Below are 24359 nucleotides of genomic sequence, written 5' to 3'. Positions count from 1 at the left end.
TTAATTTGGATTTCTAAAAACTGTCAGGAAATATTAATGATATTTTACCAACTGAAAACAGCAACCTTATTAGATTAAGCCCAAATCAAAAGCAGAACCCAGTCTAATTCTCTTGTCACTAGAAAGCACCACTGCCTCAAATCTGTAGCTACTTTAGGACACCCACCTGCTTCTTGTATTCAGGATGCAAAAGAGTAAGTATTTCTGTGGAAATAATTCTTATTTTTTTTACTTTCATAATGTTCCCAACAAAAACAGCAAGAGTATGATCTGAGCACACTATCCAGTTCTCGTCTTCCAAGTCACAGAAGACAAGCGATGGCCAACAGCATGTGTTTCCCCCCCGTATCTGTATGTTCCTTGCCTTGGGACTGACTTGACTACAGAGAGTCAGAAATTCCTGACCAGAGCTTGCACCAGCAGTGCCTATATAACAAAACAGCTAACAGTACAAGCTGCTCTTTATACACAGCAGCAATCCTACACTGAGAAAACTGCCGGCAACATTTTGTACAACAGCACCATCTGGATACTTCTACTAGAAACAGGCTTGGTAATTCTGCCATTTATCTTTCAAGTGTGGATGGTTTGAACATGTCATCACTGTGCTAAATACTCAGCATAAGTTGTGAACTAAAAAAAATGTCACACAAGGTCAAATTATGAGGTAGACCACAATTTTCTTGCTGCTTGAGCATCTCACTGAGAAAACAATGACGACTTGGGATCTTTCCCCCCTTTCAACCATCCTAAGTGCTGTGCCTCCTCCACGTTCTGTTTCTATCACCCAGTGATTCAAATGATTCAATGGAAAAAGCCAGTGACCACCTGATATAGCCTCACAATCTACAAAACTACTCATTTCAGCTGTGTCCTCAAGCATACCACCTTGATATCATTACTAAGTGAAAGCCCGTTCCTGAGCCTGGCTTCCCATCTGCTCTTTGGCATAAGTTGGCCTCTAACACCCAGCACAGGGCAACACCAATGGAAGAATAACACTTGAACTCACAAAGCCCTCTGCACAGTTGTAGCAAACAGATTTAAATCTGCGTGGTCAAAGACAGGGGACTGCAGCAATGCTGGTTTGCTACAACACATTGTTACTGATCTCAAGTAGCTAGGAGACAGAAGAAAAGGTAAGCCATGGCAATTTGTACAGTTTTGGTAAAATAACGTTCTTACATCAACTTCATAGTCAGCATTTAAACACTTGGCCATAAAAATTTGTACTACAAATCACAGCAGATAGCAAAATCTGGAACAGGGACATGGCTTAGCGGACACAGTGGCAATGGGTCAACAGTTAGAGCTGATGATAGTAGAGATCTTTTCCAACCTTAATTAGTTTATAGTTCTATAAAAGAAGGCCTGTTTTAATTTCTGATTACTACCAAGAATAGTTTTTATATTATTACCACAATAGCAGTTGCATTATTTGTTTTCACCCCACTCTCCCTTTCCTCTCCCAGTATATTCAAGGAGACAGCTGATTGGCATTGCCAGCCTTTGGCTACCCGCGAACCACATCAAGTACTAACACAGCCTTGCAGCAACATTAGTGACAGCTACCTCCAGTTTCATGCCAACAACAGCAGGTTGTGGTCCAGGGAAAGCCTGACACTGTTCTGTTCTCTCCAAAGCCTGCCAAGCTTACCTTAAGCTTCAGGGGAAAGTTGCACAATCAAGAGGAAGGAAAGATTAATAAGCAAGTCTGCCATGACAGTTTTAGTCTGGAGAGGTCTCCAGCATGTTTAGTATATTAAGCAGGTTCTTTTGAAACAACGTGTCCATGTAGGAAACTAAGCTGTAGTCAAGATGGTTAGAGTTATGCAGACGCACAGATGGGATGCCTCTGAAGCCAGCTACACGCACAGCAGACTAAAACCTTCTCCCTTTCAGGATGCTAACTCTGTATCAGATACTATCCATTGTGAGATCAATGTAATCTCTTCCAATTAACGTTTACAATGAGGCCTTTCCTGCAAGGAAGCTCAACTGTGGGTAGATTGGGAAACCACAGAAAACAGGCAAAACATCACAGAGCCCATCCCTTCTAGGTCACTGGTCCCAATTCACAGCAGATTAGAAGGGCACAAAGCATTACCATCTGCTCTGTCTCTGGCACACTGCATAGAAGGAGCTTTGTGATCTTAGTCCAGCTCCCAGTAAACAAGCATTCACAAAGACACTAGCATTAATTACATACAAATCAGTACACAGCAGAGGTCTCCAGCATTGCTGTCAAGGCCCACATTGGCATCCAGAGCAGGTGACTCTTACTCCTTCTGCTGGCTGCCTCTCCAGGCGGGCTTAGGAGCAGACAGGTCACACCAGCAGGCCTACACACCTAAATTATCTAAACTGACCACCACACTGCAATTCTGGATGAAATAGTCAGAGTGGAGTAGTCAGAAAAGTGGTGTGCCAGATCATTAATCTCTGTTTGTTTCTTTTGTATTTCTCATAGAATCATCATGGCTGGAAAAGACCACTAAGATCACAAAGTTCAGCCATCAACCCATTCCCACCATACCCACTAGCCACATCCTTCAGTGCCGCACCACACCTCCACAGTTCTTGGAACACAAGATAAAGAACAAGCAGCCAAGAGCCAGGCTCAACCTAGTGGAATTTGTGGCTGAAGATGGTAAACAGCAGTTGAACAGGGAAAACTGATGCTGCAGTGAAAGGAACAGGCAAGTAATGCTGGCATTTTAATATTGCAAGTGGGAAGATAACTGGGGTATCTGGAAAGGAGCTGAAGAAAACGTATTTAGCCCTGATAATTAGGTACCACTGCAACAGGTAATGACCAAAACCTTAATAGAGAACTTCAAACTGCAAGCCAGTTTAAAATATATTTTAGCTCATGGTCAGTGAAAGTCTGTGGTTTCTTAAAAATACATAGGATATAATATCACATAGTCAGTGAAGATAATGAACAAATTTCTATCACCAGAATATATAAGATCTTATTTCTCATAACTGGTCATTGTGATGTGAGCATCCAGAACTTATGTACAAGTGAAGCATCTCTGACCACCAAACACAAGAAATAGATAAGAAGCAGACAGCCTCATTCTAAACTATAATTATTAGTGACACAGTGAATAGCATATTTTTATGCCATTCCAAGGCAAAAGACACTTATTAAGTAAGACAGTTTGTCCTAGGGTTTAACCAGCACCATGAAGCAGGAAAATCTCATTAAAACACCAAGGGAAAAACAAAAAAACACAGTAACAACAACAATTCAGCCCTAGGCCCTTCCATGATGAGTGCCAGAGGATTAAAAGGCAATTCAATTGGAAGAAAAATTTAACAACACCTAAATGGAAGCAGACGCCCAGCACTGCAGCAGGCTGTACAGCAACTAAATTCAGAAATAATTTGGAAGTTAAGCAACTGACTGACTCTAATTTAGCTATTTCACATTTAAACAGCAATTCTTTAATCTGTACAGCCTAAATGGGTACCAAACAGTGAACATTATGCCCAGCACCTTCATTTTTTTCATGCTGCATACACAGTATGAATCATTGGGCTGAAATACAGTTCATTCCATAAAGACATATGAATGGAAAACAATATTTTCCAGTTACAGATGGAATTATGGCCTAATCTATTTCTTGTTTGAAAGACAAGGATCACTGCTTGTTGCCTCTAGCATTTATTCTAGCTTTCACGTTGCCATTTTTGTTATTTAGAGCTTTGACACAATTTACCCATACAACAATTCATGGTATGTTTCCTGGTCACTATGCCATATCAGAATAACTATATCATTCATTGAAGATAACAGCTCAACAGTCAAGGTAGTGTAATTTTTCCATGCCCCATCCACCTTTAAACTATCTCTCAACACAAAACTTTCCTCATATGTTGCTCTCATTTGGTTAGCACTCCCCTCAACCCCACTGGTGCTACACACCCAAACAGACCGATACACAATCCAAGTGAAGCAGTTCCCTCCCCTGCCCCCCCCCCCCAAAAAAAAATCCAATTAAAAGAAAGTCCATTTCATTCTAATAGTACATGTACTACTGATATTGCCAGTTGAGATTATCACAGTTAGAAACAAGGAATCAAAATTTTATGTGGCACTGAGGGACAACGTGACAGAGTTAGCAGGTATGGTGGGGTTGGGTTGACAGTTGGACTAGATGATCTTAGTGGTCATTACATAGATGCTCACCTGAGGAGTCATGAAATTATCATTTGCAGGACTATTCAATTTTGACCCATTTCCACTGTACTGAATTATACAGAACCCTTAAGAACATTAACTTGTCTAAAAAAGAATCAAAATAAACCACTACTGACTAAAAAAATAAAATGCAATGTAATTATGGTAACAAAGTATGCTATTTTTGATAACAACAAAGTTTCTACCTGTTCTCAAGGTGAAATGAAACTGAAGTTACTTCTGTCATAACTCATACTGCTTGTTTCTGCAAGATGAATGCCATGGGATGTTTGGCATTACTGTGCTTTATCAGCCCAAAAGGTACAAAGCAGAATGTAGAGGCAAAAAGCCTGCTGAATTAGTCATACAAGCTCTTTGCAGATTCGGTGATGAACTGATCCTTGAGTTTGTACAGCAACTAAATCTGAAACAAAACTTAAAGCAACAAGAAGAGGGCTTTATCAGTTCTAACAAGTTTATCTTCAAGGCTGCCTAACATTCAAAGGCATTCTGCTCATGAAGATGTAAAATTTCTTCTAACAGGTTCTTGGCAATACCAGGCAAAGTATTCACAGGCAGGCCAATAGTCATATACAGAAAGAAGAGTTGAACTCACTCAACTGATGAAAGGGCTCTCTGGCAATACAGCGCTCCTTTGCGGAAAGCAGCTTAAGTCCAAGAGATACCATCCTTTTGGTGGCTGGCCCTTGTATGAGCCCAGGATAGCTCCACCCTGGGTCCACCCCTCCTGGTCACATGGGGAGCACAGGTGCAAACAATGTGCCTGTGCTCTCTGGGCCATCCACAGCCCTTCACCAGGTGCTCCATCACCACTTCAAGCCCTCACCTAACAGTTCCCCCACAAAGGGTATCACTTAGCATCAGTTTCAGAATGCTTTGGAAAGAGACCAAGGATGAAAAAGGGAAATTTAGACAATGCAGAGCACAGCACTACACCAAGCTAAACCATGAGTACTAAGACCTTGGGTTACCGGCCAACAAATATTGAAATATAAATTGAAAATCCGGGGAATTCCAACGGGATTAGTAAATTCCAACACAACTCTCCTACCAGAAAAAGCTTCACTAACTACTATTCTGTGGAAGTTCCAACTGAAGACTTCACCCAGCTTGTCTACAAGTCTTTCCAGCACTCCTGCACATGACAACCATCAAAATAGTCACAGGTAAGAAGCAGAGCTGCAAGCATTTACACCCCATGGAACTGGAACCAGTTTGGCCAATGCTGTGTGTGCCTCCCTAAGCTGCATATGTTTTCAGAGCATTCAATCTTAATCACATTTGAACCAGTCATATCTACTTTGTCTATGGGCCTCCAGCAGAGTGCTGCAAAACAGACTTTTATATTGGTGGTGGCACGTCATAGAACGCTGGCAAACCTCAGATCTTCAAGTTTTTTCAAATAACTGAATTACAGACTGCTCCAGAAAACTAGACAACCCTTTTGACAATCAGAGGAAAACCTGCACTATAACTATTCCTAATGCAATCTTCAGTTTCTTTTTTTTTTTCTTCCATTGCTTTAAAAGTCAAAGGATACACAAATATCACTTTCAACATTTTTGGAAGTAGTCTTAGAGAAAGACAAGTGTTTATGTCTTTGCTGGCCCTTCAAAGTTGCTTAAAATTATTAATTATATTTAAGACAATACATTTGAGCTAGGCTTCAAGTTTCATTCTGATCTTGTTACTTCTGCTGTACTTGAAGTTTAATTCTTTCTATATGAGCTCCATCTTATTTTTAAGACAATCTCTTTTACAGACCTATGTGAACAATTAAACAATAGGTCTTTAGGAACAGGGCTCACTTGGTTTGTGCCCTCCCATCAACTGGTTCTGAAATGTAATGGAAAAAAAAACCCAAACTTTGGAAGTATCTGATTTTACAACAGTTTTAAAACAGACTGACTAGGATCTGAAGCAATGTTAGATAAAGAAAGTTGGATTAGTGCTTAATTTAACAATGTCTCAATGATATCCATTCCAAATGGATCCATGTTCTGCTTCAGTGCTCTTCCAGTTGAATAGTACTTCCTCAGAGATTAAAATGGCATAGTACAGCCATCAACTTCAGCTTACAGATAATGTAAATCCAGCAGAAGAAATGAATCCAATAGATATTTCCTTTATTTTACCAAAGCTTTGGGAAGGAAAGCAACTGCCAGCATGCCTTACAAAGCATTTGTACTAAATTAGATCAGGTGATAAACATCACACCACTGTAATATCTTCTTTGAGTGAAAGACTGTCGTAAATCTAGTGAAGATTGATCAGCTAAGTATTTCTGCATTTAACATAGGAAGAAGTTCCTTATTCTGGAAGTCATCTTTCTAACTCTCTCTTGGGCAAATAGATTCTCAATTGCTTGATCCTTTAGTAGCAGTTTCCGAGCACACTGTGGGAACTGGAGTAAATCACAACCCTTGGACCACAGGCAAAAAAAAAGCAAGCTCAAAATAAAGCATTTTGAGAAAACAAAAAGATTAGGAAAGTAATCAGGACTTGGAGAGCTCAAGTAGGATCAAGTCCTAGCTGTGCTGATGGCCCCTCCCCTTCTCTGGCCCACTGCAAGAGAACTCACCTCTCAGCCATATCTCCACCAAAAGGCAGCTAAGAACCAAGCCCTGCATTTGCTGTGTCATTACATGACTGGCACACTGGACTCAAGTTTCCATTTGGAATATGCTACAGAAAGGCCTAAATGCACAGAGGGTTAAGGTTGAATGAACAATTTCAATCCCCAAAGGAATTTTAAGCTCTCTCATGAAAATAGTGTTGACGAAGGGTGATTATTAAAGAATTCAAGTCACAAGAATAGGAAACAAAAAGTTTCCCTCTGCATATTTTCAAAATATGCAAGGCTGAATTAAGTGGTAATTACAGTCTCATGGCAGAAAATAAGCCTCTGCAGCATGTACCAGAACTTTCTAAAAAGAATGAGCCAAGGGCTTAACGTTGTATATCACTCCTGCCACAGACTCTTAAACATTTCTTGCAGAATGATTTTGCTCCAGCTCTGAACATTTTCTTAGATCAAGTACATTCTCCAATCTTCTTAATCATAATAAAATCAAATATGTATTCTGGAGACCATAAGAAGTCCAAAATGGCTCAGAATTATGAATGGCTCTATCCTACAAGATGGCGATCACTAAGATTTTTACCCCACAAGATGGAAGTCTTTAAAAAAAAATTAGTACAATAACTAAATGTTTCTAATCTTAGCACAGAAGCCTGGCAATTTTTACATTTTTACTCCAGTCTAAAATGGTGCTTTTCTTTAAACTGTTTTATATTGTCATCACAATCACTCACAAAGACTGTATGAAGTCTGAAAATTACATATTAGGAAATTGTAGTAGCTTCAAGGCTACATGCTAGGATACAGACAACACCTCCTGGCTTCACTGATAAAAGAGGAAAATGAAGTATTATCTATAATCAAGTTATAACTCCAGTTTCACTGGTCATCATCAGTAGCAGAAATTAGCCTTACAGCCATTATTACAATTGAAGATAACAGGTCATAGAGTAAAAAGCAAAAGTGAAAACCAGATCTGTGGAAATAAGTATTGATATCATGTCCCTCCCTCCTTGATCCCCAGGAAATAATGACACTCATTATAACACAATTCATCACAGACATTCCTCCGGGAGTTCTGTTTATTGAACTGCAGAGCAGTAAGATCAACTCCTGTACCACAAGGTTCACCAACATAGGAGCAATCATGACATTAAATATGGGTATAAGCAACACAAGTGCATGTCAGGGGAGACAAACCACTTAAGTACGTTAGCAGTGTACACAAATCAATTCATCCTGGCTATCATGTCAAGCCAACCTGCGTGAGCTGGAGCCGAAGCTATATACATCATCTGTAAAAAAAGATGATCAGTGCTTCCACGTAAGGAGAAAAGTGAATGTATTTTTGTCCTTTGCTGCTTCCATTAGAAATATGCTTTAGCAAAAATAGGCACAAGACATAACAACCATATTAGAACAACTAGTTAATTTTTGGTCCAAAAATATATGCCAACACAAATTCACACCTTTACCATGTCCACTTTCCCTGCCTTCTTAATTCTGACATTAATTTGCCTTTCCTAACCACCACTACCAACCCTGGGCTTGAAAATCATCTCCTATTCAGATTGAATATGTCTGTCAATCCCCACCCCCACATCCACCAATACCTAGACGTAAAAAAAGAACTGAGTGGAAGGGTGAAAGATAAGAGGAATTCTACATAGCATACTCAGAATGCATTGCTAAGTTTTATCTAGCAAGTACAAAATGCACAAAATTGGTATGCCTCTCCATAAAATAGAAGATTTTATACCAGCACATCTCTTCCCCTGTCTCTCTCTTTCACTCCACAGCTTCTTCCTGAGATTGAGCTCTGGTTGGAAACAAAGCATTGACAACTACTGTGAAGAAAATTTAAGTGCAACTAGAGGACACACTGCCTCCAACATGCATTCACAGTCTTTGAATTCACAGTCTAAAGAGAATAAGCTGTGTTTATGCAACTACTTTTTGTCCAATTAAAGCATGACCCCAAGCTTGAAGAATCCCATACTGCTTTTCTAACTCAGGCTGTAGTACCTGCCAAAGCTTTCCAGCTTACTGATTTGCTAGTGAGATGCTCCAGCTTTTTAGTCATCTCCTAATTGCACTTAAGTGTTCTGGATTCAGTCTGTCCAGTTCAGGCTTGTGTTTCTACTGCCTTTGGGCCCCATGACTCATGATTTCAAAACAGCTTCCATTCACATCCAAATAACACATTACAAAGGTGATCTGAAATTAAGACAGTCACCAGCAACAGAAAATTACTGTCTGGAAGCTTCCCAACTTAGCTTTCCAAATGCATGCATCAAAACAAGTACAAGACTTTTCACATCCTAAATCACAGCTAAGACACTAATGCCCTTTCTGGTTTGGGTTTGGTCACTTCCATCTCAGTTCAACAATAAATGGATAATTGTATTCTCTTACTGCACCTGTATGTTTTAAAGATATACATTCAGCACGTAAGCCTCTCATATCACAGTAACAGGACAAGCCATCTAGTTTTACATCAATAAACTAATATTACCGCTTTAGTAATCTCACAAGAGTGTGTTTACAGCCCCCTCTCTCATCATTCCTACCTCTGCCACTGTAATTAGAAACCCATTTCACACCCCAACTTTGATCCAACTTTGGTTACTGCTCAAACAAATTGAAGCACTCAACATTCTTGTATCTCAGATTTCACTATTTTTAATAAAATGGTATCTACTGCTCCTAAATGATCTTCTTGTTCAACCAACTTACATTGCAGAATGACTAGCTGGACAAAGCACCAGGGACCTCATGTTCACCTCATTTCACGAAGCCAAGAATCTGGGTACTGGTTCCCTATGGGGACATGTGGTCTACTCAAATGATGAACACAAACATTGCTACTCAGACAGAAGGTTGATATCTAGGTCCAATAAATTTTGGTTCAGTGTTGGCTGAAGAAATGGAGAGAAGACAAAGCAGGGAGGGGAAGCCAGCTCTGAGGAATTTGCCATTTCTAGGAAAGATACCATTTTCCACAACACTGTTCAGGGTTATAACCTCTACATCTCAGCCAACAGAATCAAATGCGCAATTGGCCCCATCTTCCAAGAGCAGTTCTTCAGGAATATGATCTTGGAAATCAGAATTCTCATCTACATGCCACTTCCTGGCAGAGATTGTCCATAGTGTGCGACCAGCAGAACAGCCAGAACCATTGTTTTGAATTAAAGAGCCATAAACATTTACATAATTTAAATCAAACACTTCACAGAGCACCAACAATACCACATAGCTCTAGCTTACTCCTGAGCATCCAGCAACTAGAAAATTTTATTAGTGCATAACTGCTGGAATATAATACAGTAACAATGCTATCAAATACAGAAACAGCTAAGAGTGGGAACAGTAGATTCTAGCAAGATATCACCAATTCAGATATCTATTCTGCCAATTTTAACTCAAGTATACAAGTGGGGATTATACTTAACAGGAACAAACGGTCATTCAGCTGGCAAGGAATTAATTTTACCTCGATTCAGAAAGTGTTAAACATGCTCAGTTCTGGCCTCATCTAATGTGGAAATAGTTTATTGCAAAGGACGTAAGTAATACATCCTTCTAAATTTTAATAAGTTCAAACTTGAATGATTTCTTTCTTTTGTTTTTGTAATACACAGACCATCAGTGACTTGAACCCCGAGATATTGTTTATTAGAGGTGGATGAGCACTGAAAAACACTTAACTCAGAAATTACTCTTTTGAATGTCTAAAACCAGTCTTAACTAGAAAATTAAAAATCATGATGATGCATCTGAAATAAACATTTGAAGGTAGAGACACTGCCTGACCTCAGGGACTTTGAGTCATATCCCAGAAAAAACGTAGTTCAGGTTTACTCAAAGTTTTTTAGTCTTTTAGGGCAGACTAGCTATAAATCAGACTAGCTTTTAATTTCTCTTAAATTGTTCAGACAAGTTTGTTCAAACTATTTCTCAATACATTTAATCTAAGATAAATTACACTCTTCAAGTCCTGTTCCCCACTTTCATGTGTCAAAAGAGCACTGTGCCATGACCTTCACAGTAACGAGATTTACCCTCACAAGTGCAGTTCTCACAAGTCTGCAAAATAAGAGTATCAAATGATCACTTTCTCTCATATCTGAAAACAAACCTGCAAAAAAAAAAAAAAGTTTCACATGCACGTCTACCACCTTTCAGTGATTCAAATGCTAGGAATGTTGGCTGCTTTTTACCCAAGCTGCATGACATGAGATAATCAAATGGTTATCTCCAGTGAATCACCTGATTTTATTTAAATGTTCTGGTATATCCTCCAACAGTGAAGGCAACATGTACACAGAGTATACCATTCTTCTAAATAAATAAATATACACAAGGTGGGGAAGCTTATAAGCTGTCTTTACAGTCTCTTCAGTTACTTTTCCCTCTTGGCTGTCATTACTGTGCATGGTCATTGAAATTCAAAAGTTCCTTACCATTAGGAAATGTAATAAAACTTGAATTTATGTAATTGTAAAACTGCTAATTTACTGACAGACTGAGCAAGATGAAAAGGCATAACATAATTATTCCTATTAGTAGGTAACTACCAAGTATCTTATCTGATGTTTTCATAAGAAGACAATACATTTAGATTGTTTTCTTGCAAAAAAGATCCCTAAAGCTGCAGTTACTGTCTCAAGCACAAGGATGCATACATGCATGCATACTTAGATTCCTGTGATGTCCATCATTCCCACATCACATCAAACACGAACTGCTGGGGACCTTTCCCTCTTTTCTCCTCTTACAATTAATCTCTATGTCTGTTTAGAAGACATAACCTGAAGAATTTCAGAAATACAAAAGATAGTTATTCCTCCAATTGGCATCTATTTGGAGAAGGCTCCAGCAGTAACTTGTATTAAAAGTACAGTTTTTATTCTGCAGTAACTATGGGTATGGTATACCAACAGTATTAGCAAAAACCACATTATGAAGGTGTCTTCATAACTCCAGGTCAGCAGTAAGCTGCACATTCAGTGAGCTTCAGAAAGCGACGTGCAGCTTGCAGAAACTGATGAATTCCCTTATATCTGATTCTTTTTTAATTCAGGGTACAGGAAATGTCTTGCAGCCACTGACTATTTATTCTATGTCCAGTTAAGCCTCAGATCAAATGAAAGTGTAAGCCAGCCCATTTAAGATAATTAAAGAAGTCAGAAGTGATACAAAATTCTTTCCATAGGGTGCTAATTCTTTGTATAGGGTGCTAATCTATAGCCCAGAAGCCTTTCTAACTCGAGTTGGACAGAGACACACAATGCCTATAGTGAATTACAACCAAAATGCCTGTTGGGAAAATTTTGCTCAAATAGGCTTGCTCAATGTTCTTTACCCCAAAAAGACAGAGAGGAGAGTCTTTAGCTTTTGTTATTTGAATAAAGGGAGAGTCCACTGGGACATACCCCTGTGGGGTCTCTCAAAGTATCGGACTCCGCAGATTCCCTTTTATCCTAACTTCCTAATCGCATTGTCCCTTCCTCTTTTCCTCATTGGCTGAAGTACTCAGAGGTTACAGTCTTCCTGGTTTGCCAAATACATGTTCCCTCTTCTAAGTGACCTATTAGGCCTGTGCAGTAAGTTCAAAGTTCGTAAGTTCAAGTTGTCTATAGACCTTTGTAACTATAACCTTATTTGATGAGAGTGTACAGACAGAGTGGAAAGGAATTTGCAAGCTTCTGCACAACTTCTGAGCAAGGGAATCTAATTTGTGAGCCTCTGCATAAATCATTTCATTTGCAAGGGCATTTCAAGCTTTTTTTATCTCAACACCTATGACAAATCATAACCAAATTTCTACACAGGTGGATTCTATTCCATATACTTAATCCATCATGGTTTCCTCTTCCTTTTTTACTATTAGAGAACAATCAGCAAATAGGTGCCACTGTTTGCTTGACATATTAGAAGAATGTGCACACATGGAAAGGACAGCTTACCTGTTTGTGGGCACATAAGGTCTTCGCATGGGCCGATGTCCTGAAATGCACAGTCTGCAAAATCAAAAGACAGAAGATCCATCAGTCCAGACCAATACTGCCATATTTGTTGGAAAACCTTTGCTTTAACAGAATATCTCTAAGCATTAAAACAAGCAACTGCTGTAAAATAAAACAGTGTCTTGTCACCAAGATATATATGCTGGTTTTAAGCTCTTCATTCTCCCAGCTAGATGACACGGTCTAAAAATGTTTTTCTAGGTTTATGTTGCATAACATTTGCTCTTAAACATATGCTAAGAGCCACTTTTTACATGGGTAGATTGTGATAGGACTGTTAGACCCTTGCAGAGTCTGCCCTGAGAAGCTGTGGGTGCCTCATCCCTGCAAGTGTTGAAGGCTAGGTTGGATGGGGCTTGGGCAGCCTGAGCTCGTGAGTGGTGTCCTTGCCCATGGTAGGTGATTGGATGAGATGGTCTTTAAAGGTTCCTTCTAGATCAAAACCATTTTGTGATTCTATCAATAGCTGATAGTGAAGGAATACAGCTTAGAAAAGAGGTAGCCACCTCTAGCACAAAGCTTAACTGCACATTTCACTACTAAGAGGATTCTGATTTATTTAATGCTGACTCCATGAAATTGTCCCCCAAATTTTGCTGCTTCTTTACATACTGGCACCAAAATGCCACCTTTCCATGAAAAAAAAAAGAACATTTAGTCAAAGCCTAGAGTAAGAGAAATATATGACAACAAAGATCGACACGAGGAAACAAGTCCCTAGAGTCTGAACAGCTTGGTCAAGGCAGCACAGAGAGACCAGTAACATCACTTAAGAGCGAAGAGATTCATACAAAATTGTATGAATTAGCATGGTTGTGAAAATGAAATGATTTGGTTGCTCATTTCTTCAAGCTCCGTAGAAGAGCATGCTGAAACTTCCAACAGCAGTTAACAAACACAAGTAGGAAAGCCAAATTGAATCCTAAATAGTTCAATTTTTTTTTTCAGAGTAATTCCAGCACCTGGACAAAAGCAGTTCAAGTGCAGTCCATAAAAGCATTTTAAAAGATAAAAGTAAATGCTGTCCCTTGTACTGCTGTCTGCAAGGGTCAATTCCTGCTGTTCAGGCACATTAGCAGCCTGTAACAGGTAAGGTGTTCCAGGCAGAGAGGCCCTTCAGAGCACAGCACCTCTGACACTTGTAAGTGAGGGGTCAAGCTAGAAGACAACTGCAAACTAAGTTCCATACTCAGTTTACTTGTTTGCAGAAGGGCCACTGAGTTCCAGCAAGCCATCAATACTTTTGACAAGAAATTAACATGCAGTGATTAAGGGCTTCATTTTATCTCCTTTTCAGAATATGAAGCACTCCTGAACAACACAGCAAGAACAGGAAGCACTCAGCCATTTCAGCATGATACATAGCATCTCTGACCCTCTCAGTCATCAACTTGGACTTGTGCATAGCAATGCTTTCAAGCAACGTTCAGATCTTTTAAATACAATGTTATATTAAGAATGAGGAACTGAGCTGACAGAAGTACATTAGCTCTTTCCCATAATCATTAACCCTACTCAAGTCACACATCAGCTTTGGCTCCAGACCAAATGGCAGGCATATCTAATAGCTTACATAATAAAAGCATATTTGCTAGTGACATGATCTATAAACTTATGAGTTCAAGGCAAGATTAGCCTCTGAAACTGGAATTGATTTAAACATTTTTTTTTAAACATGTCCAGCATTTACACTCTTTAAGTAACCCTTTCCTTGGAGAGGTTGGACATGGGGCAGCTACGCATTTGCAGACTAACATATGCCTGAACTCTGATCAGCATGGAAGAGGAGCATTCTTACTGCTTGTTCACAGTAGAGTTTCACCCACACTGGCAATAACAGGTGACTTGAAAGATCATCTGCCACTGAAGATGAATCCTCGCTGTGTGAGCCAGGTTTCAGCAATAACTAGTTTAACTTAGCTGACAGAGACACCTAAACTTGTGTCAACTTATCTATAACAAATAGGAAAAAAAACATTTATAATATTTTATGCAACGTCCACTTTTGCATAGCCACTGAAACTTTCTGTATGCAATTAAGTTCCCCCCACATAAATTTTTCCACAATTGTTGCAGTTATCTTTGATTCCAGTGTGACTCCTCTGCTCCCACAACCCTTGGATCCCACTACATTAGACTGCCTGAAGCTCTACCAGATTAAAGGATTTCAAGACATTAATTACATAGCAAGAACAAATGTACACTATATATAAATTTAAGACATGTTTCAAGTGCAGAATAGTAATTGCATGAAAACTACATATGAAGTTTTAAATTGCTCACGACTTCCAACATGACATTTAACAAGTGGGAGCATGAAGCAATGGAATTCTCTTCAGTGGCCACAGAGCTTATCACCAGTGGTGGGGTTACCCAACTATTAAGAAATGTTTTATTCTGAGACATTTGTAAAACTCACAGAGAGGTTCTTTTTCCATTCTGCATTTTCAAAGTTAGCAATTAAGAAAAACAGCATAAAATAAGGAGGAAAAAAACCAACAAGAAGTACCCTGTAGCCACTGGAAAAAAGAAACACATGAATACATATTGTTATTTTTAGACTTAAGATTCTGGCAAAAAAAACTTGGGGGGTTTTATTCCCCTGTTAATGAAGATTTCACTCTCACAGGTAAAATGACAGGAAGTACTGAAGTGAGATCTTCAGAGAAAGTTTTCACTTCCAATAGAGTTATTATTTGAAACTAAATGGGGCCAATCTCTTTGCACTGAAATACGAAGAGGACAACAGAAAGAAAAATGGATATTAAATTAGCTGTGTACAGCTCAAGGTTAACTGTCAATGTAATGACATTTTGGTTCACCTCACTTTCAAGTTCTTTTCCAGCAGGGTCTCTTCAACCCTCATCCTTTCTCTTCACCAGACAATCCTATGACCAGTAAGCCCAGGACTACCTGTCTTGCACACAATTACCGCACACAGCCTGCATTAAATGCATAATACAGGCTGAGGAAGTGGCCTTCTCCATTTCAACCACCAAAGTCACCAGGACATTCAGTGCTGCAGTTGACAACTATTCTCCAGAATTTTTACCAGTAGACATCATACAAAGGGTCTAAGTTCCAAGAACACTGAACATATTCCAGATTTCTTCAAAGAGTGCACAAAAATGATGCTTAGGAAACAGCCTTGTGATGAAACGTTGCCTTTGATGCATTCATCCAGAGATGCAAAATAACACAGCTTGCAGCAAGTCTATACACAGCAGAGTGCCTTATTAAAACTCACAAATTAAGATCCAGCTCATTAGAAGAATTACGGCTTTCATCAGAACACTTATCCTTTTCAGGAAGAAGTTCACTTAATTGAAGACTCAGCCAGATTAACACATTCAAACCATTTAAATACTCCCCAGATCCCCAAGTAAGCAGTATTTCAGAAGACATATCTGAATAAAGTACATCTGAAAGGGGTCTCTCCTTTTTATTGACAGTATATACAATATTCAGTTTTAAGCAAATGAATTGTATAGCATTTCTCATCAACATGGATAAAATGTTCTTTGTTTGGGAAAAAAAATCCTATTTTCAGCCAAGCAGTGTCCATAAGGATTTATTTGGAAGTAAATTCCTCCTAGCAGTAGAGACAACAGGACTGAAGGATAAATTGTTTTAACAAGTCCAAGGCTAGCTGATACCTTCTTTCCCTTTATTTCCCTAAATGTTCTTGTGTTTGGGATGTACCGGAAGTTCATAGGACACCTGGTGGCTTCTCACAACAAAAGGATGAAAAATATTTTCAGCCTTTCTGGGAGGAAATACTATGATGCTAGCATCCCAAGATGGTACCAGATGGAATATATTTTCTAACATAGGAAGGCAAATTATGACTATGGATGATCTCAGACCAAAGCAATATAAAAGTACAACAGGGCCTCACTGCTATAGTAATCATAGGTACTGACAGTATATCCCTCAGAATCAGTTGCCTGACCACTTCCAGAATGCGTATCAGGAGAATGTTTCGCCATTTAATTCCCCAATCACTTCCGCATTCAGTTTGATGCAAAGTTCATGTTAACTTTCCATTCCAAAGGAAAATATTTACATAAAGAAACCAGTCATTTTCTTACAGTGACCTTTCTTCAGAAATTTTAATGCAGAGGGATTTCCTCTCATGCATCTAGTCCTGTTTTAAAATTCTGAAGCCCTTCACCATACAAGCCTTCCATCCGTTCCCTATCCCTAACTGACAAGACTGTTGCACCTAATACCTATGAAAAACAATGATCTGTATCTGAAATATCTGTTTCTATGACCTCACATAATACCTTTCCAAGCAGGCAGCAGGATGAACTGACGGCTGATCTCTATTTCCACCTTTTAAAGAACCATGACCTTAGGCAAAGCCCAACAACAACCCTATTTGTTTTCCAGTGTTACACTTCACAAAACAAAAAATGTACCAAACTTCCATTAGGGTACAGCTTACATTGCACAGAGGAGGAGGAATGAGGTAAGGACATTGTTTGCCTCTGAAACTCAAAACCACTCTTCAGAATTACAAAGCTTCAGAACTAATTCTTTTCAAAACAGTCTTTAATATTTTGAGAGAGGCTACAATATTTAAGTATGAAATACTACTAACTAACTAGCATTAGAGTCTGATATACTGTATATAATGATGTACCATATGCTATCAGTATTCTCAAATTAAGCAGTCTGTTAACAAATCAATTAAGCAAGAAGGGTCAGGGCTTGGAATTAAAGCAATGGAAGTTCTGTAGATGTTCAGCAGTTCACAATCTATAGGAACTCACTGCCCACAGCCCCACCAGAATCAATCACAATGCTGCATTTTATTTTTTCCTGTATAATTCTCGCAGAGTTCTGTTAGATTGCTCATTGTCAATTGATTCAAACAGTTAAAGTGCCTTAATGGGCAGAATATGAACCCACCAGAATATGGAAGTGAAACACTGCATCTGAATGAAGTCCAAAAATCTTTAATAACTGATATACTTAACAAGAGAACGCAGTCACTAAAAGAGAGGAGAACATGTATAGGCTATCATTAGAAAGAACAATTTCTCTCTTTCCTTTCAGATTAACCCAATTCATATGGGTATAGAGTTTACGTTCTCCTACTAGCACAGCTCTTGCCCATCTCCTCTCCTAAGAGTGCACTGACAGCAACAGTTCAAGCACTTAGAAAGGGAGACCAGACCAAAGAGAGCTGGTGAAAACAGAGTCCCAAAGATGAGATTTGCAGCACTTAAGATCTTTCAACTCTTGCATGCTGTCCTGCCCAGCAAGGAAGGTTATCCACATTATTTTAAGACTTAAATAATCACATTAGATCTCATGCATGAAATCCAGACTCAGTCAAGGGCATGTGCAATTCTGCCAACAATTGTGTACACTCTTCTTGCTCCTCTGACACCAGTTTCCAGTCCACAGCTGAAGGGGAATTAACACCTAGGGTCTGTTTGTGAAGAGAAGAGAAAATGCCTTCCTGAGATTGTAAAAAAAAAAAAAAAAAAAAAGCCTTGTTAAACTAGGCGCAAAATATTATAGAATACTCTTCTTACAGACATATTTCAGGGAGTTAAAATTTCCTGGAATTTAAAAAAAAAAAAAAAAAAAAANAGGTTGGATGGGGCTTGGGCAGCCTGAGCTCGTGAGTGGTGTCCTTGCCCATGGTAGGTGATTGGATGAGATGGTCTTTAAAGGTTCCTTCTAGATCAAAACCATTTTGTGATTCTATCAATAGCTGATAGTGAAGGAATACAGCTTAGAAAAGAGGTAGCCACCTCTAGCACAAAGCTTAACTGCACATTTCACTACTAAGAGGATTCTGATTTATTTAATGCTGACTCCATGAAATTGTCCCCCAAATTTTGCTGCTTCTTTACATACTGGCACCAAAATGCCACCTTTCCATGAAAAAAAAAAGAACATTTAGTCAAAGCCTAGAGTAAGAGAAATATATGACAACAAAGATCGACACGAGGAAACAAGTCCCTAGAGTCTGAACAGCTTGGTCAAGGCAGCACAGAGAGACCAGTAACATCACTTAAGAGCGAAGAGATTCATACAAAATTGTATGAATTAGCATGGTTGTGAAAATGAAATGATTTGGTTGCTCATTTCTTCAAGCTCCGTAGAAGAGCATGCTGAAACTTCCAACAGCAGTTAACAAACACAAGTAGGAAAGCCAAATTGAATCCTAAATAGTTCAATTTTTTTTTTCAGAGTAATTCCAGCACCTGGACAAAAGCAGTTCAAGTGCAGTCCATAAAAGCATTTTAAAAGATAAAAGTAAATGCTGTCCCTTGTACTGCTGTCTGCAAGGGTCAATTCCTGCTGTTCAGGCACATTAGCAGCCTGTAACAGGTAAGGTGTTCCAGGCAGAGAGGCCCTTCAGAGCACAGCACCTCTGACACTTGTAAGTGAGGGGTCAAGCTAGAAGACAACTGCAAACTAAGTTCCATACTCAGTTTACTTGTTTGCAGAAGGGCCACTGAGTTCCAGCAAGCCATCAATACTTTTGACAAGAAATTAACATGCAGTGATTAAGGGCTTCATTTTATCTCCTTTTCAGAATATGAAGCACTCCTGAACAACACAGCAAGAACAGGAAGCACTCAGCCATTTCAGCATGATACATAGCATCTCTGACCCTCTCAGTCATCAACTTGGACTTGTGCATAGCAATGCTTTCAAGCAACGTTCAGATCTTTTAAATACAATGTTATATTAAGAATGAGGAACTGAGCTGACAGAAGTACATTAGCTCTTTCCCATAATCATTAACCCTACTCAAGTCACACATCAGCTTTGGCTCCAGACCAAATGGCAGGCATATCTAATAGCTTACATAATAAAAGCATATTTGCTAGTGACATGATCTATAAACTTATGAGTTCAAGGCAAGATTAGCCTCTGAAACTGGAATTGATTTAAACATTTTTTTTTAAACATGTCCAGCATTTACACTCTTTAAGTAACCCTTTCCTTGGAGAGGTTGGACATGGGGCAGCTACGCATTTGCAGACTAACATATGCCTGAACTCTGATCAGCATGGAAGAGGAGCATTCTTACTGCTTGTTCACAGTAGAGTTTCACCCACACTGGCAATAACAGGTGACTTGAAAGATCATCTGCCACTGAAGATGAATCCTCGCTGTGTGAGCCAGGTTTCAGCAATAACTAGTTTAACTTAGCTGACAGAGACACCTTAACTTGTGTCAACTTATCTATAACAAATAGGAAAAAAAACATTTATAATATTTTATGCAACGTCCACTTTTGCATAGCCACTGAGACTTTCTGTATGCAATTAAGTTCCCCCCACATAAATTTTTCCACAATTGTTGCAGTTATCTTTGATTCCAGTGTGACTCCTCTGCTCCCACAACCCTTGGATCCCACTACATTAGACTGCCTGAAGCTCTACCAGATTAAAGGATTTCAAGACATTAATTACATAGCAAGAACAAATGTACACTATATATAAATTTAAGACATGTTTCAAGTGCAGAATAGTAATTGCATGAAAACTACATATGAAGTTTTAAATTGCTCACGACTTCCAACATGACATTTAACAAGTGGGAGCATGAAGCAATGGAATTCTCTTCAGTGGCCACAGAGCTTATCACCAGTGGTGGGGTTACCCAACTATTAAGAAATGTTTTATTCTGAGACATTTGTAAAACTCACAGAGAGGTTCTTTTTCCATTCTGCATTTTCAAAGTTAGCAATTAAGAAAAACAGCATAAAATAAGGAGGAAAAAAACCAACAAGAAGTACCCTGTAGCCACTGGAAAAAAGAAACACATGAATACATATTGTTATTTTTAGACTTAAGATTCTGGCAAAAAAAACTTGGGGGGTTTTATTCCCCTGTTAATGAAGATTTCACTCTCACAGGTAAAATGACAGGAAGTACTGAAGTGAGATCTTCAGAGAAAGTTTTCACTTCCAATAGAGTTATTATTTGAAACTAAATGGGGCCAATCTCTTTGCACTGAAATACGAAGAGGACAACAGAAAGAAAAATGGATATTAAATTAGCTGTGTACAGCTCAAGGTTAACTGTCAATGTAATGACATTTTGGTTCACCTCACTTTCAAGTTCTTTTCCAGCAGGGTCTCTTCAACCCTCATCCTTTCTCTTCACCAGACAATCCTATGACCAGTAAGCCCAGGACTACCTGTCTTGCACACAATTACCGCACACAGCCTGCATTAAATGCATAATACAGGCTGAGGAAGTGGCCTTCTCCATTTCAACCACCAAAGTCACCAGGACATTCAGTGCTGCAGTTGACAACTATTCTCCAGAATTTTTACCAGTAGACATCATACAAAGGGTCTAAGTTCCAAGAACACTGAACATATTCCAGATTTCTTCAAAGAGTGCACAAAAATGATGCTTAGGAAACAGCCTTGTGATGAAACGTTGCCTTTGATGCATTCATCCAGAGATGCAAAATAACACAGCTTGCAGCAAGTCTATACACAGCAGAGTGCCTTATTAAAACTCACAAATTAAGATCCAGCTCATTAGAAGAATTACGGCTTTCATCAGAACACTTATCCTTTTCAGGAAGAAGTTCACTTAATTGAAGACTCAGCCAGATTAACACATTCAAACCATTTAAATACTCCCCAGATCCCCAAGTAAGCAGTATTTCAGAAGACATATCTGAATAAAGTACATCTGAAAGGGGTCTCTCCTTTTTATTGACAGTATATACAATATTCAGTTTTAAGCAAATGAATTGTATAGCATTTCTCATCAACATGGATAAAATGTTCTTTGTTTGGGAAAAAAAAATCCTATTTTCAGCCAAGCAGTGTCCATAAGGATTTATTTGGAAGTAAATTCCTCCTAGCAGTAGAGACAACAGGACTGAAGGATAAATTGTTTTAACAAGTCCAAGGCTAGCTGATACCTTCTTTCCCTTTATTTCCCTAAATGTTCTTGTGTTTGGGATGTACCGGAAGTTCATAGGACACCTGGTGGCTTCTCACAACAAAAGGATGAAAAATATTTTCAGCCTTTCTGGGAGGAAATACTATGATGCTAGCATCCCAAGATGGTACCAGATGGAATATATTTTCTAACATAGGAAGGCAAATTATGACTATGGATGATCTCAGACCAAAGCAATATAAAAGTACAACAGGGCCTCACTGCTATAGTAATCATAGGTACTGACAGTATATCCCTCAGAATCAGTTGCCTGACCACTTTCAGAATGCGTATCAGGAGAATGTTTCGCCATTTAATTCCCCAATCACTTCCGCATTCAGTTTGATGCAAAGTTCATGTTAACTTTCCATTCCAAAGGAAAATATTTACATAAAGAAACCAGTCATTTTCTTACAGTGACCTTTCTTCAGAAATTTTAATGCAGAGGGATTTCCTCTCATGCATCTAGTCCTGTTTTAAAATTCTGAAGCCCTTCACCATACAAGCCTTCCATCCGTTCCCTATCCCTAACTGACAAGACTGTTGCACCTAATACCTATGAAAAACAATGATCTGTATCTGAAATATCTGTTTCTATGACCTCACATAATACCTTTCCAAGCAGGCAGCAGGATGAACTGACTGCTGATCTCTATTTCCACCTTTTAAAGAACCATGACCTTAGGCAAAGCTCAACAACAACCCTATTTGTTTTCCAGTGTTACACTTCACAAAACAAAAAATGTACCAAACTTCCATTAGGGTACAGCTTACATTGCACAGAGGAGGAGGAATGAGGTAAGGACATTGTTTGCCTCTGAAACTCAAAACCACTCTTCAGAATTACAAAGCTTCAGAACTAATTCTTTTCAAAACAGTCTTTAATATTTTGAGAGAGGCTACAATATTTAAGTATGAAATACTACTAACTAACTAGCATTAGAGTCTGATATACTGTATATAATGATGTACCATATGCTATCAGTATTCTCAAATTAAGCAGTCTGTTAACAAATCAATTAAGCAAGAAGGGTCAGGGCTTGGAATTAAAGCAATGGAAGTTCTGTAGATGTTCAGCAGTTCACAATCTATAGGAACTCACTGCCCACAGCCCCACCAGAATCAATCACAATGCTGCATTTTATTTTTTCCTGTATAATTCTCGCAGAGTTCTGTTAGATTGCTCATTGTCAATTGATTCAAACAGTTAAAGTGCCTTAATGGGCAGAATATGAACCCACCAGAATATGGAAGTGAAACACTGCATCTGAATGAAGTCCAAAAATCTTTAATAACTGATATACTTAACAAGAGAACGCAGTCACTAAAAGAGAGGAGAACATGTATAGGCTATCATTAGAAAGAACAATTTCTCTCTTTCCTTTCAGATTAACCCAATTCATATGGGTATAGAGTTTACGTTCTCCTACTAGCACAGCTCTTGCCCATCTCCTCTCCTAAGAGTGCACTGACAGCAACAGTTCAAGCACTTAGAAAGGGAGACCAGACCAAAGAGAGCTGGTGAAAACAGAGTCCCAAAGATGAGATTTGCAGCACTTAAGATCTTTCAACTCTTGCATGCTGTCCTGCCCAGCAAGGAAGGTTATCCACATTATTTTAAGACTTAAATAATCACATTAGATCTCATGCATGAAATCCAGACTCAGTCAAGGGCATGTGCAATTCTGCCAACAATTGTGTACACTCTTCTTGCTCCTCTGACACCAGTTTCCAGTCCACAGCTGAAGGGGAATTAACACCTAGGGTCTGTTTGTGAAGAGAAGAGAAAATGCCTTCCTGAGATTGTAAAAAAAAAAAAAAAAAAAAGCCTTGTTACTCCAGTTGCTAACACATCATCATGTTCTTCCAGTAGTTCCATCTCCTTAAGTCTTTCTACTTGAAGTCTGTCTGCTCTTCCCATCCCAGGCTGGCTGAGCTGCTTCCTGTACTCCTCCCCGTTACCTCAAGCTCCCTCAACTCTGCTGCAAGTCTCCATTCTCTACATACAGACTATGAGGAGGTATTCATTTTCTCTCAACAGGACATCTTATCATAGAATCATTAAGGTTGGAAAAGACCTCTGAGATCACCATCTCCAACACCAGCTCATCTCCACCGTGCCCACTGACCAAGTCCCTCTGTGCCACATCTCCACGTTTCTTGAACTCATCCAGTGAGGGTGACCCCACCACCTCCTTGGGCAGCCAGTGCCAGTGCCGCACTACTCTTTTGGAGAAGTGTTTCCTAATATCCAACCTGAATTTCCCCTAATTTAGTCTCCCCAGTACCTCTGATTGGATTAAGATCTACTTGGTGCAACAAGACCCACTGCTATTAGCAATGGACCAAAGAACAAGCCTTCTGCAGTGCTTGCAAATCTAGCTAGGTCACTGATGAGCTGGGATCACTCAATATAGTGGCCAATACTGCAGTAAAGCAAAAGAAAAGAGGCAAAAAGGCAACTACCTTCCTCTGCCTTGTCAAGCTTGCTTCTGTGTAGCCGTTTCAATTAGGCCCTGCAGGCATGCTAGCATTATAAGCAAATAATGAAGCATCCGGAGAGTTTGCAGTGGGAGCACTCCAGTGCCACAGCT

General features: G+C 39.1%; 1 protein-coding gene and 1 long non-coding RNA gene across 2 annotated transcripts in view; both read right to left on the bottom strand.

Moving 5' to 3' along the window:
• LOC110397432 overlaps positions 1 to 4867 on the bottom strand; it is a 33158-nt gene extending 28291 nt beyond the window's left edge. The window contains exon 1 of the long non-coding RNA XR_002437777.1: positions 4806 to 4867. This is a non-coding gene — a long non-coding RNA (uncharacterized LOC110397432). The remainder of the gene's footprint in view (positions 1 to 4805) is intronic.
• Positions 1 to 24359, bottom strand: part of RASGEF1B (RasGEF domain family member 1B) — a 120398-nt gene that overhangs the window by 80096 nt on the left and 15943 nt on the right. The window contains exon 2 of the mRNA XM_021393695.1: positions 12764 to 12817. Within this exon, the coding sequence (XP_021249370.1) occupies positions 12764 to 12817 (54 nt within the window). The remainder of the gene's footprint in view (positions 1 to 12763; positions 12818 to 24359) is intronic.

The sequence above is a fragment of the Numida meleagris genome, chromosome 4 (genome assembly GCF_002078875.1).
Source record: "Numida meleagris isolate 19003 breed g44 Domestic line chromosome 4, NumMel1.0, whole genome shotgun sequence".
NCBI lineage: Eukaryota > Metazoa > Chordata > Aves > Galliformes > Numididae > Numida > Numida meleagris.
Note: the sequence above shows the minus strand (reverse complement) of the source record. Positions and strands in the feature narration are given on the sequence as shown.